The sequence below is a fragment of the Centruroides sculpturatus genome, unplaced genomic scaffold (assembly GCF_000671375.1).
Source record: "Centruroides sculpturatus isolate CEXI.00-Female unplaced genomic scaffold, Cexi_2.0 scaffold499, whole genome shotgun sequence".
NCBI classification, from domain to species: domain Eukaryota; kingdom Metazoa; phylum Arthropoda; class Arachnida; order Scorpiones; family Buthidae; genus Centruroides; species Centruroides sculpturatus.
In genome coordinates this window covers 260470-275268 of record NW_019384801.1, presented here as the reverse complement: position 1 = coordinate 275268, position 14799 = coordinate 260470, and the positions used below count along the sequence as shown (strand labels likewise).

The following is a 14799-nucleotide window of genomic DNA, read 5'->3' as shown; positions in this document are numbered from 1 at the left end:
ATTTTTTCCATACCACTTTTGCCCACACGTCATCTATCTCCATCCCATTATGTAAGTTAATAGTGCTATGTGCACTTACAATCGCGAAATGTGCCTTGAACCTTCGTAAAAACTTTTCTATGTGGATTATTTTTATATTATTATAATTGATCCATATTTACTACAATGATGATTGGTTATTTTTTGTGGCTATTTATACATATGATATGAATACTCAATTCGCTATTTAACCCTTTTAAAGGCATAACGTAAAGATGGCAGTTTTAATGTTATTTATAATTTAAGATATCCTAAATTTCAATTATCGATATTCTAATTATGATATCGATTATCAAGAAACGAGAATTAAATCATCAAATTGAAAATTAAAAATAATACGGCATTGGCGATAACTAAAAATATTGCAGATATTCTGTATAATTATGGAACGCAAACTTTCAATAAATATGTAGAGGAATTAAAAGTAATAGAAAACAATGCAAGAAGTGGAATTTCTGTTTTTGAACATGAGAGTAGTGGGCTTAGTACATTTCAACCAGAAGAACCTGAAGAACAAATTTAGTCTAATAACGAGCCCTGTTTAAATAAATCAAATAAAAACTTAAAATTCAAATCTAAAATTAAATCTAAAGGACGTCCGAAGAGAAAGACTAAGCAGACCATTTTTTACAAAAATAAATTAAAATACAGAATTAAAAACAAGTATATTTATATTACTTTATTGGTATACCAACCAATCTACTTTAAATTTCATTACCTATATTTCACTGATTTAATAATGCTTAATAGTATATTGATTACTTTATTGAAGAACATTGTAACTGAACTTTAATAAATAAAACTATAATTACACAGGTCTCCAAATAACAGTTTTTTTCCAACTGCATGGAATATTTTTGCTGAATTATGTGTTTTAAAGATCGAAGATTCTAAAATTGACTTTCGTTACATCCCATGACGTACTACTAATGGTTTACATATATCACCAGCTATATGTGTTTTAAGATGGTTTTTCAGTTGCGGTTGTCTTAAATTATCTTGTATTAGTAACAAATATATATATATTTATTTATGGTGCGATTTTTTATATTTTTATAATTTTTTTAAAAACGTTTTTTTAAATTGAAAAAATCATCTACAGACATTTTATTTTTGTAGTTTTTATTCTTTCTAAAATAATAAATGCAATACCATATTTTCATATGTGAAAAGAATTTTAAAACAAATCTACGACACAACATTTCACTCTTGTTTGTATACAAAGTCCTTCCTGGCAATACTACTGGCCACTAAATTACATATTCTTTAAATAACACTACATTATTTATTCTCACCATAAATAAATAATTTTCCATGTAAAATAAAGTTTTTTTCGTGCAATAATTATTATATGTTTTTAACATTAAATGATTTTCTCGTTTTGAAATAGTAATTTATTTCATTCTTCTTTTCTATGGTTTTTTATTTCTTTCTTCTNAAAACGATAAATAGTTTGTCAAATTTTTATTCATAAAAATGCAGTTTCAACTGCTTTTTATTTTATAAAATCCGTCTTCTTGCGCCACCAGAGGGCCTTTATAACAATAAGTAGTCTGTTAGCGCTGGTCAGTAGTTGTCCAAGTTCAATACAAACATTTGTTTCTTCAAAATTTGATTACGATTTAAATACGGTATTTATTTTTAATATTACCGATATGTCATCGAAAAGAAAACGTGTTGTATTATCATTAAAAGACACATTAAAATATTTCTTTCGATTATCCGGATTTTTCCTTATCCGGACTACCTTCCTTTCCAATTAGTCCGGATAATCGAGGTTTTACTGTATTTGTATAAAATATTTTAAATAGATTTCTACAAATCTTACTTGAGTCAATTAAGTGAGAATAATATTATAAAATGTAATTATTTTCTAAAAAATTTCGTAATAATTTCTTACTTGACAATAATATCATGCAAACGAATATCTTTGGTCTCGGGTAAAGGCAAAATGCACAAACCAGACGAAAGAGTCAATACACCTACTATAATAAAGGGAATGCTCCAGTACACCTTTTCACTCTGTGACCAATACAATAACATTATATTGTAAAGTAGTATTAATAAATTAATCAATGTTAAAGATAAGTGTGAAGTCCTACAAGATCCTTCATAAAAGGTGCAGCGATCGCTCCGATTCTTGCAAATGTAGAACACGATCCGATACCCACGTTACGAACAACAGTCGGGTACAATTCCAAAGTATATGCATATATTGTACTCATTTCAATCGATACGCAGAATGTGCACAACACTAGAAAGGCAACCCTCAGCCATATAAGATCTGTTTTAAAAAAACCGTAATATTCAGATTCGCGATGAGACCATAAATGCTAAGACGTTTAAAAACAAAATTATACACTTTTTGAATTATAATTTCATGTTGTTTATAGTAAACTAAACTAATAGCAATATTGATTTCATGTTTACCGTCTGGAACAGCTGTTATCAGCAACGAAGTGATGCCTACTGAAAGATGTCCAAACATCAAAATACGTCTTCTTTCAAAGCGAGGTAAAATAATGTTCAACACACCAGAAACACAATATTGTAGTGAAAAATATATGAGGAAAAACAGAAAAACGTTTCCTCCTGTGATATCTGCATTTAATGATAATGCATAGGTGTCAAATATTATTACTAACCTGAAAGTAATGGAAGAGATTCAGTAGTGTGTTTAATTTATTAAAATAAGTTTAAAAAAAAAGGGAATCAGTTGGTGTATGTTACTTCATTTTTGTAAAGTAAGACCGTTCTATTAATACATGTTTTAATTTACAATTGAATTTTGAGAGATATAATACAATTTATTGTTTGTTTAAATTTAAAAAATGCACAGAATTATCTCTTATAAATGAAAAATTATTTCATACAAGAAAATATCGATAACTCATGAAAAGTGCTTACCATAAGATGTACATTAGGAAAGTAATCTTGCGTAACTCTTTATTCTTGATCAAGTGCAAAAAATTCATTTTCTTTTTATTTTCATTCTGCAAGAGTAAGATCAAATATAATAGAAAAAAACCGCTTCTAGTAAAGAAGATTGTCGTATATATTAATTATATATTTATTATACAGCAGTATACTTTTCATAAGTGTGTTTATAAAAGGAATTTATTAACATAGGAAAGCCGACTGCAACAAAGATGATCTGATTTTATATACTTATTTATTCATATTATTATTATATTGTGTAAATAAGAAGAGTTAAATTTCGCATACTCCTGCAGATAAGAAGAAACGAGATAGAGTAAACAATCATTAATATGGAGAAAATGAAAAAAGAATCTTAAGATTACAAGAAATCTATCACAACTTTTAGTTTTGACAAGGAACGTACAAAAGTAATTATTTTTATAAAGAACAATAAAAATTGATTAAATAATCAGTTAGTTAGTTAGTATTTAATATAAAGAGGATCAACATAAAATATGAAACGAAAAAAAGATTGCAATGTCGCGAACTTTATAAGGCGATTAATTTGACAAAAACAGCTGTAAAAATATATTAAAGCCTCTAGATACGGTTTCCATTTATCATTTTGTACAGCAGACAGAAACATATAAGAAATGTTTATATACGTTTTATACTCCGCTTTGGCTCTTTCATCTGTGGTCATTAAAAAAAGATGTTTAATCTAATTCATCGTTGGTCGATCACAACAATAATAAAAAGACATACTGTGGGATGCAGATTTCCGACAGAGGTCATTTGTGAAAAAAATCAGGATTTTCCCATGCAGGATTTTCTATGTTACTAAGGTGTAAGCCTCTTTTTCTTTGGAAACTGGAAGCTGACCCCTTAACCTCCGCCGCCATTCGTTATATCCCATTTTCTGTTCCATTTCTAATCACAAACTGACTTTATTTTTAAAATTTAGCAGTCATTTCGTTATTTACAAATATTTTGAAAAACTCCTTATTCTATTTTTTCAAATCATCGTATTTCAATAGAAAAATCAAGCTATGTATTATTAAAATTAATTTACCGTTCTAATTTTCCAACAAAGTTCTTCAATAATTTCGGTTAAGTGCTCTGTGTGTCTTTTATTCTTTTCCATTATGTTTCGTATAACGTCTTCGGCTTTACGTAGTCGACCGTGAGTCAGCAGCCATCTCGGAGACTCCGGTATATAACTAATTCAGAACATATTTTTATAACATATAAAAACAATTAAAATATTAAATGAACATTACCTGATGAAAAGAAGCGTTATAATGGATGGCAAACTGCCGGATAATTGAATATAAGTCCAATCTTTGAGAAACCAAGATACTCCGGTAAGTAAATGCGTCCCCGTGGTACTAAATACACTCAAAAGTACCATTAACTTATCTCTGTAGCTTGGTCCGATCACTTCCATAACTATACACAAAGATAATTTAGTATTGTTAACGTCATATTTACAAAAACATTGTATATGAAATATCAACTTAAATATAAATGTTCACACGGAAATTTGCGTATGACTGGTCCATGGTAAGTGCGTATTGACTTCATGGCAATCTGCATTAAATACACGTACTTCAGTTGAATGACATGAACTTATATTATATTAAGTTCATTAAGCAAGACCCTCATAAAGTTAACTTTACATACTTGTTCGAAAATATGAGATTTCCTCGTATTGAAGCCACAGAATTTTCATATTAAGTATGCTGATAGAAGCAATTTAACTATTTTTTAATGCATCCATGTGTAGCTTATTAATAGAGTTCTCTAAATTCGAACAACTTAAAATTGTTAAAAGTAAATTTATGCATAAAACAGAATAATACAGAACTGGTAAATTAGAAAATTTGTAATTATTACGTATTAAAATACACTAAGTAGTGTACGTCACTATGATTGTGTTTTTTTTTGTTTTCGACGTAAACATTTAGGACATTTAGTCTATATTGTAGTCTATATGTGAACATTGCCAAAGTACGTTCTTATTTCATTCAGTGTATCAATTCAATTTATGACTTACCATACACATAGAACGTCAGACTAAAGGCTGTTCTTCCTGCAGACAAGAAGAAACGAGATACAGTAAACATCCAGTAGTATGGAGAAAATGAACAAAGAATCCCAAAGGTTAGATGAAGCACGAGTCCCGATATTATCACTGGTCTTCTGCCATATCTATGTAAATATTGATATAATCAATATGCATTTGAAAACTAAAACATTTTAATGAAATTAAAGACAAGTTTACAGACCTATCAGATATCTGTCCAGATACAATAGCAGACACGAGGAATCCCATGAAGAAAGAAGAGCCAGCGAGAGAACTCAACCAAGAACTTTCGCAAACTAAATTCCACTGAAAATTCAAATAAAATCAATCATCAAATATATATTTAATTAAAAACCTTTATTCTTACCTTTTGAATGACACTGTTTTTATATTGTGAATGATCGTATTCCCACGAGCGACAAGGAATCTTTGAAAAGTTCTTTCCATATTTGATATCGTCAATATCGTATACTTCACATCGACTATGCATTGTTCTCCCGTTTCTGATCTCCAGGGGTGCGCTGATATTTTTCCACTCTTCCACGGACACGTTCACGTATTTCGGTGTTCTCGCGCACCAATAATCCACCTTGTATGCCAAGAAAGGCCAATTTAAATTGTTTAATGCCGAAACAATGACAATCCACGCCATTACCCCGAATAAAATTTTCTGCCATCTTCCAAATGTACCGATGAGATCTGTAAAGTCTTGAAATTTTTCCGCCGTTTCCTATCAAAAATATTTAGCAACGAATTGCATAAGTTTTCTTACTATTATGAGCGTTTATTTAGATAATACCTTCTATAATCTTAATTACTATACAACCTAATAATATTGCGTGTGGCACCATCTGTTATGTGATTTTGTTGTAAAATGTTTTTATATTTTTAATTACTATAAAATGGCAAAAATCTTAAATTTGAGGATAGGGATAACTTTTTATTAAAAAGTATAAATGCTAATACGAATAAAATCGACTTTATGCCTGACTTTAATGGAGATATACGCTTTTTATCTCCCCACCCATCGACCAAAGTTTAATAGCATCGATGCCCTCACATACGGAATGTTATTACTAAAAATCTTTACTGCGTGTTGAGATATTCAGCGAAGTACAGCGAATACGCACACACACACAAACACAAACACCCAGAGAAACATACATAACCACAGAATTTTTTGCCGTTTTTTTCAATTTTTTTCAATTCAGGGGGTCTGAAAACGTAGAGATTTGCAGAAACTCGGAGGGTCAAATTTGACACGATTTAAAATACTTTCCCATGTTATGTCTACGTAACACCGGGGAAAGTAACACAATCTTGGTGATACGTCGTTTAGACTCATTACAATGGATATATATTAAATCTTTATAAATACACTTTAAATGTTAACATGTAAATGTAAATATAATTCTTACCTCAACTTCAGGCGAGCCGTTAGTGTTTTCTATTGTTGTATCCATGGTGTTCTTCATTAAAGTTGTATGATTTAAATATGGAACAAGATCCTACATAAAAAATAACAATAGTGTAATCGTTTTGTTTTGTCGCTACCAATCAGAAAACGAAATGATATTTAATTATCTATAATATACAACAGTTTACAAAAGAAAAAAATAAAATAAATGAAGTGTGTCAATGTGTACGAGTATGGGTGATTAACTAAAAGTTAAATGTAGTGTTGTAATAATAATTCTTTATAATTTTTATATGCAATGAATCGTGTACAGCACAGGTTATTAACAATTATTCCTGTTGCCTTTTAACCTACTTTTGCACCCTTTTCTTCATTTTCCTCATTTAGCATTATTTTTCAGCTTTTTTTAAAGCCTTTATACACAGTTACAAATAAAAGTAGTAGAAGGATAAATATAAAATAGCTGTATCATGTAGAATAATGGAAACTAGCGTGAAAATATACATTAATATGATTCGATTGTAAAAGAAAATTTAAAAAATATTTTACAATAATAAAGAAATAATTGCTACGTATAATAATTTAAATTTGTAGAAAAATTTAGCTTTGATGGAAATTAAGCTTTTTTTATCGCTGTATTGTCTCAGTCTATTTTATGCAATTTTTCAGCCGGGATGCAATTTTTAAACATATTTTAAATTTCTCTAATTTAAAATATATACACTCAATCTCGAAATAGTAATGGCTTGCCCCTGTACATCATACTTTTTTATTACCAACAGAATCCTGCCGATCGTCTATCTAATTTTGTGTAAAAATTTTACTGAAATAACCTAACTTCCCGCATGCATTGGAAGTTCGCACTTAGTTAAAAGGAGCGTTATTCACCTATGATTTCCACACCTGGTGTCATCGTTCATCAATCTAACTCAATGTTTCCCACCCTTCTTTGTGCTATGCCCCACCTAAAACTTTTTAAAATTCTTATGCTTCCCTACAGCGGCTATACAGTTAACTTAAACTCTGGACGAGTCCGTTTTCGAATTGCCCTTCTTATAAATCCAATTGCCTCTGTGTGGGTCGTGGGCCCTACGTTGGAAAACACTGATCTAACTTTATTTCTGAGATTAAGGAAGGAAAGACAAACAGCCTGACAGACGATAGTAATATTAAGATAGCACATAATATATTTTTTTAAAAATTTAGTGCACAACTCCGTTTGCCTTTTCTATCGTAAATAATTTTGAATGTGTTTATTACCATTTGAATTACAAATTATTTTAAAACTTCACTTTTAAGTATTTTAAAATATTTTTAAAAATTTTGGATAGAAGAAAATATATATTAAATTCTACTTAAAATGTAATAATTGCTGCATTACTTGCAAGATTTATATAACATTCACTGCTTCATTTCACTCGTTTCTGAATTAAGATATCGCTTTAAAATACGATAGAAAATGAATTAATGCTTAAAATATCTTAAAGAGAATTTTCTTTATAGTTTAAAATAGAGTGGAAGAAACACTATAGGAAAGAAATAACTTAAAGAAAAGAAAATATCGATATTATTATAATAAAACTGACCTTATTATGATTGAAATCGTTATAATTCTTCTTTTGATATTATAAATAAATAAACGTAGCAGAAATTAATAGAAGTATTTATAATATATTAACACCACAATATTATACTACTTACCTGCAGCTTGTTTTCTAAATATCTGATGAAAAGAAATTAGCTGGTGAAACATCATTTTTTAAAAAAATGTTATAATACAATTGTCTTTGACAAACTCATGAATAAAATATTCTATGAAGTACAATTAGTAATGTAATACTAATGAAGTACAATTAGTGATGTAATACTAACGAAATACATCTACTTATTATTAGGTTACAGCAGAGCGAAACTTTGTAATTATTGAAGACACGTATGTATCCCTTATCAGAAATATACTGTCCAAAACATGGTTCTTATTAACATAACATTAGCTTTCAGTTTTTTCTTTATGGTAAGAGGCTTAATCAATCTGTATTTATAGCATACTTGCATAAAATCTACAAAAGTATTACATATGTGTAAGTAGTATGTGCCAAATTTATTAAAAAATTGCATAGATATAAAGGAGCCCAAGTAAGGATGTAGAAAAAGTCACATGCAGCTCGCGAGCCAACTATTGGCCATTGCATGGTTATAGGATCCAATTATGTATACAAGAGATCCGTATTTGTGAAACATTTATTAGGCGAATTAAATAATTTAAAACAAAGAATAATTACTTAAACTTGAAATTTATTCTACCGATTACTTGTTTAGTTTTCCTTTATTGTTTGTCTTAAATTAACGAAATCAAACTTTTTTCATAGCAGAACGAATTGTGTTTTCTGTAGTTTCGTGTAAAACCTTTGGTAAACTTTTTATTTTGATTGAATTAATTAATATGCGATTTATCGATGTATATATTATTTTAGTGATATTCATATGTAATATATAAACATATATCAGTCCGAAGTGAGTGGCATACTTTTCCTTGCGCATGAACGTCTCCGGTCGTCGCCTGAAAAATTCAGCTTCTTCGATCTGAGAGTCGCCGAAGAGATCTTCTACTTCCGACGAAGGGTATGACCCAGAGTGACGTCAGTCGATGACCGGCAATCGATAGTGGACCGTACGATGGTCGAACAAAATTCGGTGGACGTCGCCTACGATCAGATTGCTTTGAAATAGTCCGCTTTGCTCCCGGCTTCGGAACAATCACCGTATTAGGAAAACGAGTATTGTTCGCTAGTGTCGTGCATACCAACAAAAAACGGTTCATTCTGTTGAAGTTTTATTCGTTTTCCTAATATAGTGTTTGTTCCGAAGCAGGGAGCAAAGCGGACTATTTCAAAGCAATCTGATCGTGCTGATAATATCTGGAATATATAATGAGAAAAACACTGTAAAGAAAGCGATCCATATATAAAAACTTGTGTGGAGTATAGTTTCATAGAAATAAGAGAATTCATCATGCGTCAATAAGGGATCTCGTCTTAAAAGAGGAAATCAAAATTAACTTACGTTTCTCGAGACAGAATATAAAATTGCGAAACATACGAACGAAACAAATTCTATTATAGTATAAAACACGAGTGATAATAACAATTTTTCTGTGTAATTTTTAGATAATAGTGTATACAAAGACGACACTCGATACTGGTATTACTATCAATACTGCCAATAAATGCAAATCTTGAAGGTTACGATCCATATTACTGATAAAGCAACGGATTAAAGTAATTTTAGTAAAGACGGACGAACATACTTTTGTACTTATTTCCTCTATTTTCTTTTTTAGATGTTTGGCAAATGTTTCTAACAACAAAACACTGACGTACGATAGACACTAACAAAAATTCCGTCGTATATATTGTGACGTTAATAACGATAGTCACAGCTATGTATTCGTGAAATATACAGAAAATTTCCTGCCATATCGATCCGTTATATTCGAAAAATGTAAAAGATGTACCGGTACCTATTAATAAAGATTACAGTTTTACTTTAGTTTTTCTGTAATTTATAGAAAAGTTCGTGAGCTTTTAAAAAAGGTTCGAACTTTGGACAAGTGCGGTTTTTTACATAATTCGATTTAATCCCTCATTATAGGGATTTGAAAGTCAACGAACAATTCTTTATTGTGACACTGTCACAATGCTGTGTTGCAATGTTTAATTTATTTAATTAAAAATATACGCTCTCCACCTCAAATTACTAGTGTCATGCCTTTGAACATCATACTTTTCATGTTAGTAATAGCGGCAGGTCGATGATGTACCTAACTTCTTTCAGGGATAAAATATTTGAATTGAAATAACATTATACAGTTGATTAGGGCCTACTGGCCCTAAGATTCTCACCCGTTGTCTCGTCTTTCATCTATCTAACTCTTTCTCGAGATTGAGAAAGAATAGACAGACAGTAAGACGGACAACCTTTGAGTTCTTTGCAGAGGTGATAGCATTTTGTACGTTTAGAATGAATGAAAACGAATGATACTGTTGCTGAATATTTCCTTCCTGACTGATAACGTTAATAACATATCTTCTTTATTTGTGTCTATTCGAATAATTCTGTGTGGATTAACATTACAGTAGGCCCCCTATAACGCGAGTTTCTATAACGTAGATTCCTATAACGCGGTGAAAAAATTGAGAAAACATCCGTATAAAGACGCTAAAAGGGACGCGTAAAACGCGGTAAAACGTCATCGCCTACTCGTCATCGCGGACGAGCAGCCGAACTACTTTCCGTTGTCCAGCGCCACGCTACGGAGAGTTTAGGCCAGTAAATTGAGTTTACTATCGTCTGTACAGTATTATATATTAATTATATATAAATTAGGTACTGTACATATAAATATATATTAATTATATATAAATTATGTACTGTATATATAATTATATATTAACTTAATTTATTTTAACTTTATTATAATTATATATATATTATGGAACGAAAAGCTTCTTGGCCAGCCTATATTAACAAATAAATGCTGTTGTATATTTATGANACAGCACTAATTTTATACATTTCTTGTGAAAGAAACATTTCTTATTCCACGGCCATAAAAATTATTTATATTAACGGTGTCTCCAAAGTTCAACGGAGTTTTCGCAGAAAAATAACATCAGAAATCGCGCCGCGGTTCGGTGCGCTGGTCCGCGACGATAACAAGCTTAAGCAATGGCGACGTCGAACGGTGAACACTCGGTAAGTAATCCTACAATTTTTTGTTTATAGCATACTTTATACGGATTATTCCCAAAAAATTATACGTATTTTGGAAATGTTAAGTCGAATTAGTCTAGAATCGATTAATTTTATGGAAGAAAACCTTTCAAACAGTCGTAGCCGTAAACTTCACACGTATCGGGCTGTGAAGTTTATTTAAGGATTCCTACAACGCGAAATTCGTATAACGACGAACGTATCTCCGCGTTATAGGGGTCTACTGTATTTATGTATACTTGAAATACTTTTTATATTAAATATTTTTAACCGATAACTCATATTTTGAATTATCCATATTTATGATAAGTGTTATTCGCATAAGGAAAAGAAAAACACTTGCAAACTGCCTTTACGTAATTTATACCTAAACTAACAGGTAGGCCTGGCGTTGCTGGGGCAAAAGTAACGATAACTAAGATTAAGATTATTACGTTATAGTCACAAAATGCAAGAATTTGGTTCCCTTGTTTCCAGACTAATTAGAGAATTTTTAGATAGTTCTAAAAATATGTTCGATTTCCCGAAAAAACGAAAAAAACTGCATCTGCGTCTTGCACGTCGCTTCTCTTAACAATTCCATTGCTACATAACACTTTCATTGTTACTTAAAACTTTCATTGTTGATGGAAGTGTTAAGTCTTAATCCTGTCCTTTCCCCCCCGGGGGAATTTCGAAAAATCCCTTCTTAGTGTGCGTTTTNTTGTTACTTAAAACTTTCATTGTTGATGGAAGTGTTAAGTCTTAATCCTGTCCTTTCCCCCCCGGGGGAATTTCGAAAAATCCCTTCTTAGTGTGCGTTTTTGTGACGTAACCTAACTGTATACCAAATTTCAACTTTCAACTCCTAACCGTTTGGGCTCTGCGCTTATTATTATTATTATCATTATCATTATGAACTCGTCTCGATTATATATATAGATAGGAACAGTTTCCTACATAAAGTTCTCCCAAGGAGCATCCCTTGGCACAGTGTTGTATTGCCGCATCCTATCAATCTAATAACTTGATTTTATTGTTGTTATTACTTTTTTAAATAATATTCAACTTTGCGGATGAAATCAATACAAATTATATTTCAGTATTTAGCTTCTTCTCGTACAGCTGGTATGTGTTTTTTCACCGAAAATGGATTACTATCGGAATCAGATGTTTGTACCGTTTATCCGTTTTACTTTTTGTACGAGCAATGCGTATATATCTGCTAATTTACTAATAAAAACAATTGACTAAGAACTCGAATAAAAGTCTAACTTTTTAAAATATCTTTAGAAATTTCAAATCCAGGAATTCCTCGTGTATCACGGTAGTTACCTTCTGATAAAGTGCCGTGTTATGCGAATCCGTGCTATACGAAACACTGGACTAATGCAAAATATAGGGTTAAGTTGCAAAAGTTAACAAAAGTATACTATTCTTATACATTACTAAAAGAAGTATGTTTATTAAAGCCGAAATTCGTGTTATATGCCGGATATTCCTAATTTTTAAACTGTGTTAAACCGAAACAGTATTGTAGAAGTGCCGTGTTGTACGAAGGATATCTGTACTCAAAATTATATTCCAATTGTTTCGAAATCGCCATCAGTTGTTTTTGTTTTTCTCTTGTTACAAGTACAATTTAGTTATGTTTGGAATGTAAATTAAAAATCCAGTTCTAGAAATCTGTATTTCAACCGTGATTAATTTTGTAATACGTTTTCATCGTTAATTTATTTTCTATTTTCTTATCATTTCAGTTGGAAATATTTTGTCCAGGTTTTCCAACGCTTGTTTCCAATCTTCGCAAGAACAGAGATCATTAAGTCGACAAGTACGTTCTACGTCAGTTACGCAACTTTTGTAACAAACGCCCTTAATCTCCTCTTCTGTGCAGTATCTTTCGACAGATGGATAACCCCATGACCCTGTTTCAAATATAAAATTTTAAAATACTATATTATACTGAATAATTTTTAAGAATTCAGTAAAGAACACTTACCACTGATAATAATGAAGATGACAAACAAAAATAATTTCATGTCTGCTTTACTATAACGAATAGATAATCAATCTTCAACTCGAACTACACGCAAAAAAAAACAAAGACTTTTTTACTATAGAAATTTATCATACAATACATAAGAATAGGCAATGGATTCAATGATCCGAGAAATGAAACCAAAATAAAATATTTATTCAAACTTTCTTTGTATCGCTGGGTTATTTCTTCAAAATAATTGTTATACTTATATTTACAAGCGTGCATATTATTGTGTTTTAAATATATTGTGGGCCTCAAATACGAATTCAGATGTGTCATTTACTTTGATGAATTAATGGTATAAGGCAAGAAAACAGTTGATAATTTGAAGGGACGTGTATCCCGAGAGGACATCTCCTATTTATGTGTTTGACACGTGAAGAAAATTCGGAAAATTTCACGCGATGAGCCCGAAGGGCACGAGCTAACTCGCGATGTAGGAAACATGTGTTCAGTGGCATTATTTAAAGATGCTAGCCTATCGCTCTTGACGGTTCGACAAACTACAACAATTTTATGGTGTGGCTTGTCCTAGATATATTGGGCACGCGCTCATTACTCGGCCGACTCATTATGGGCTTGGCCGAAGCTGCAAGAGCACAATTAAAAGGCCATCTTATTGTCCACGGAAATAATGGACAACGTAAGCTTTTACATTGTCTTCTATTTTTGTAAATAGTATGCACCAGCGCACAAAAGTACACAGCTTAGCAGCACACATCAGTCATTACGAAAGGTAATTCCTATTGTTTGAGATACCTCGGTTTAATGTCACGTGTACAATACAGGCTAACACAGGAGCTAAGTTGAAGTTTACCAGTACTTTTTTATTTAATTTTTTTAAATAAAGATAATTATTTGCTTTATTAAAATTTTGAGTATTTAACCATCAGAAAAAAAGAACGAACAGACGTTTATCACTTATCATAACTTTACAGTAATAATTGTAATTTTATTTTTAATAGACTATTAATTTTATAGATGATAGGTGCAAAGGTTTACCATTAGCCGAATGGATAGAACCATTGAACAATTGGTCATGGTTCGTGTCTCACTAACGGACTAACAAGCGAGTTTTCTTTATGTTTAAAACATCTAAATAGAAGCCAGTATCCAATAATAACACTTAGATAGGGGCCAGTATCTAATAGATAGTCCTCATAGGAAACACCCTCTTGCAAATCAACTACCTGTAGCTTTGTTGAATGTAAAGAAACTCCCTCTCCAATCTTTTTCATTAAACCGTTCATTGTTTATATATTTAATTTAAAAAGAAATTAAACTATGATAGATCATATACATTGCTTACACTTAAGTACAATATTTAATCAATAGAGAAAATACTTATAACTTTTACAATTTACTCAGTACCCTACCTGTTTTACTTCGTTGTGTTCAACATTACTCACTGCGCAAACAGAAATTTTATTGTTTATATAGGAAATTAGTAACGTGATAGCAAAAACAAATTAATTTAGAAAAACAGTTTCAGCGTAAACAGCTGAAATTCGAGTATCTTCTTTATGTACGAGTTTAAAAATT

General features: G+C 30.9%; 1 protein-coding gene and 1 long non-coding RNA gene across 2 annotated transcripts; both read right to left on the bottom strand.

Annotated features, from left to right (window-relative positions):
• Positions 1–1935: 1935 nt before the first annotated feature.
• On the bottom strand, positions 1936–6851 carry LOC111629554 (organic cation transporter protein-like). The gene is made up of 9 exons (XM_023373467.1): positions 6816–6851; positions 6463–6552; positions 5412–5774; positions 5247–5350; positions 5015–5169; positions 4239–4407; positions 4031–4178; positions 2142–2372; positions 1936–2061 (listed from the first exon to the last, which is right to left on the bottom strand). The coding sequence occupies exons 1-9, from the start codon at positions 6849–6851 to the stop codon at positions 1936–1938; spliced, it is 1422 nt and encodes a 473-aa protein (XP_023229235.1).
• Positions 6852–12471: 5620 nt separating this feature from the next.
• Positions 12472–14686, bottom strand: LOC111629552. The gene is made up of 3 exons (XR_002757358.1): positions 14634–14686; positions 13216–13299; positions 12472–13141 (listed from the first exon to the last, which is right to left on the bottom strand). It is a non-coding gene; the product is annotated as an uncharacterized LOC111629552 (long non-coding RNA).
• Between the last annotated feature and the right edge of the window lie 113 nt (positions 14687–14799).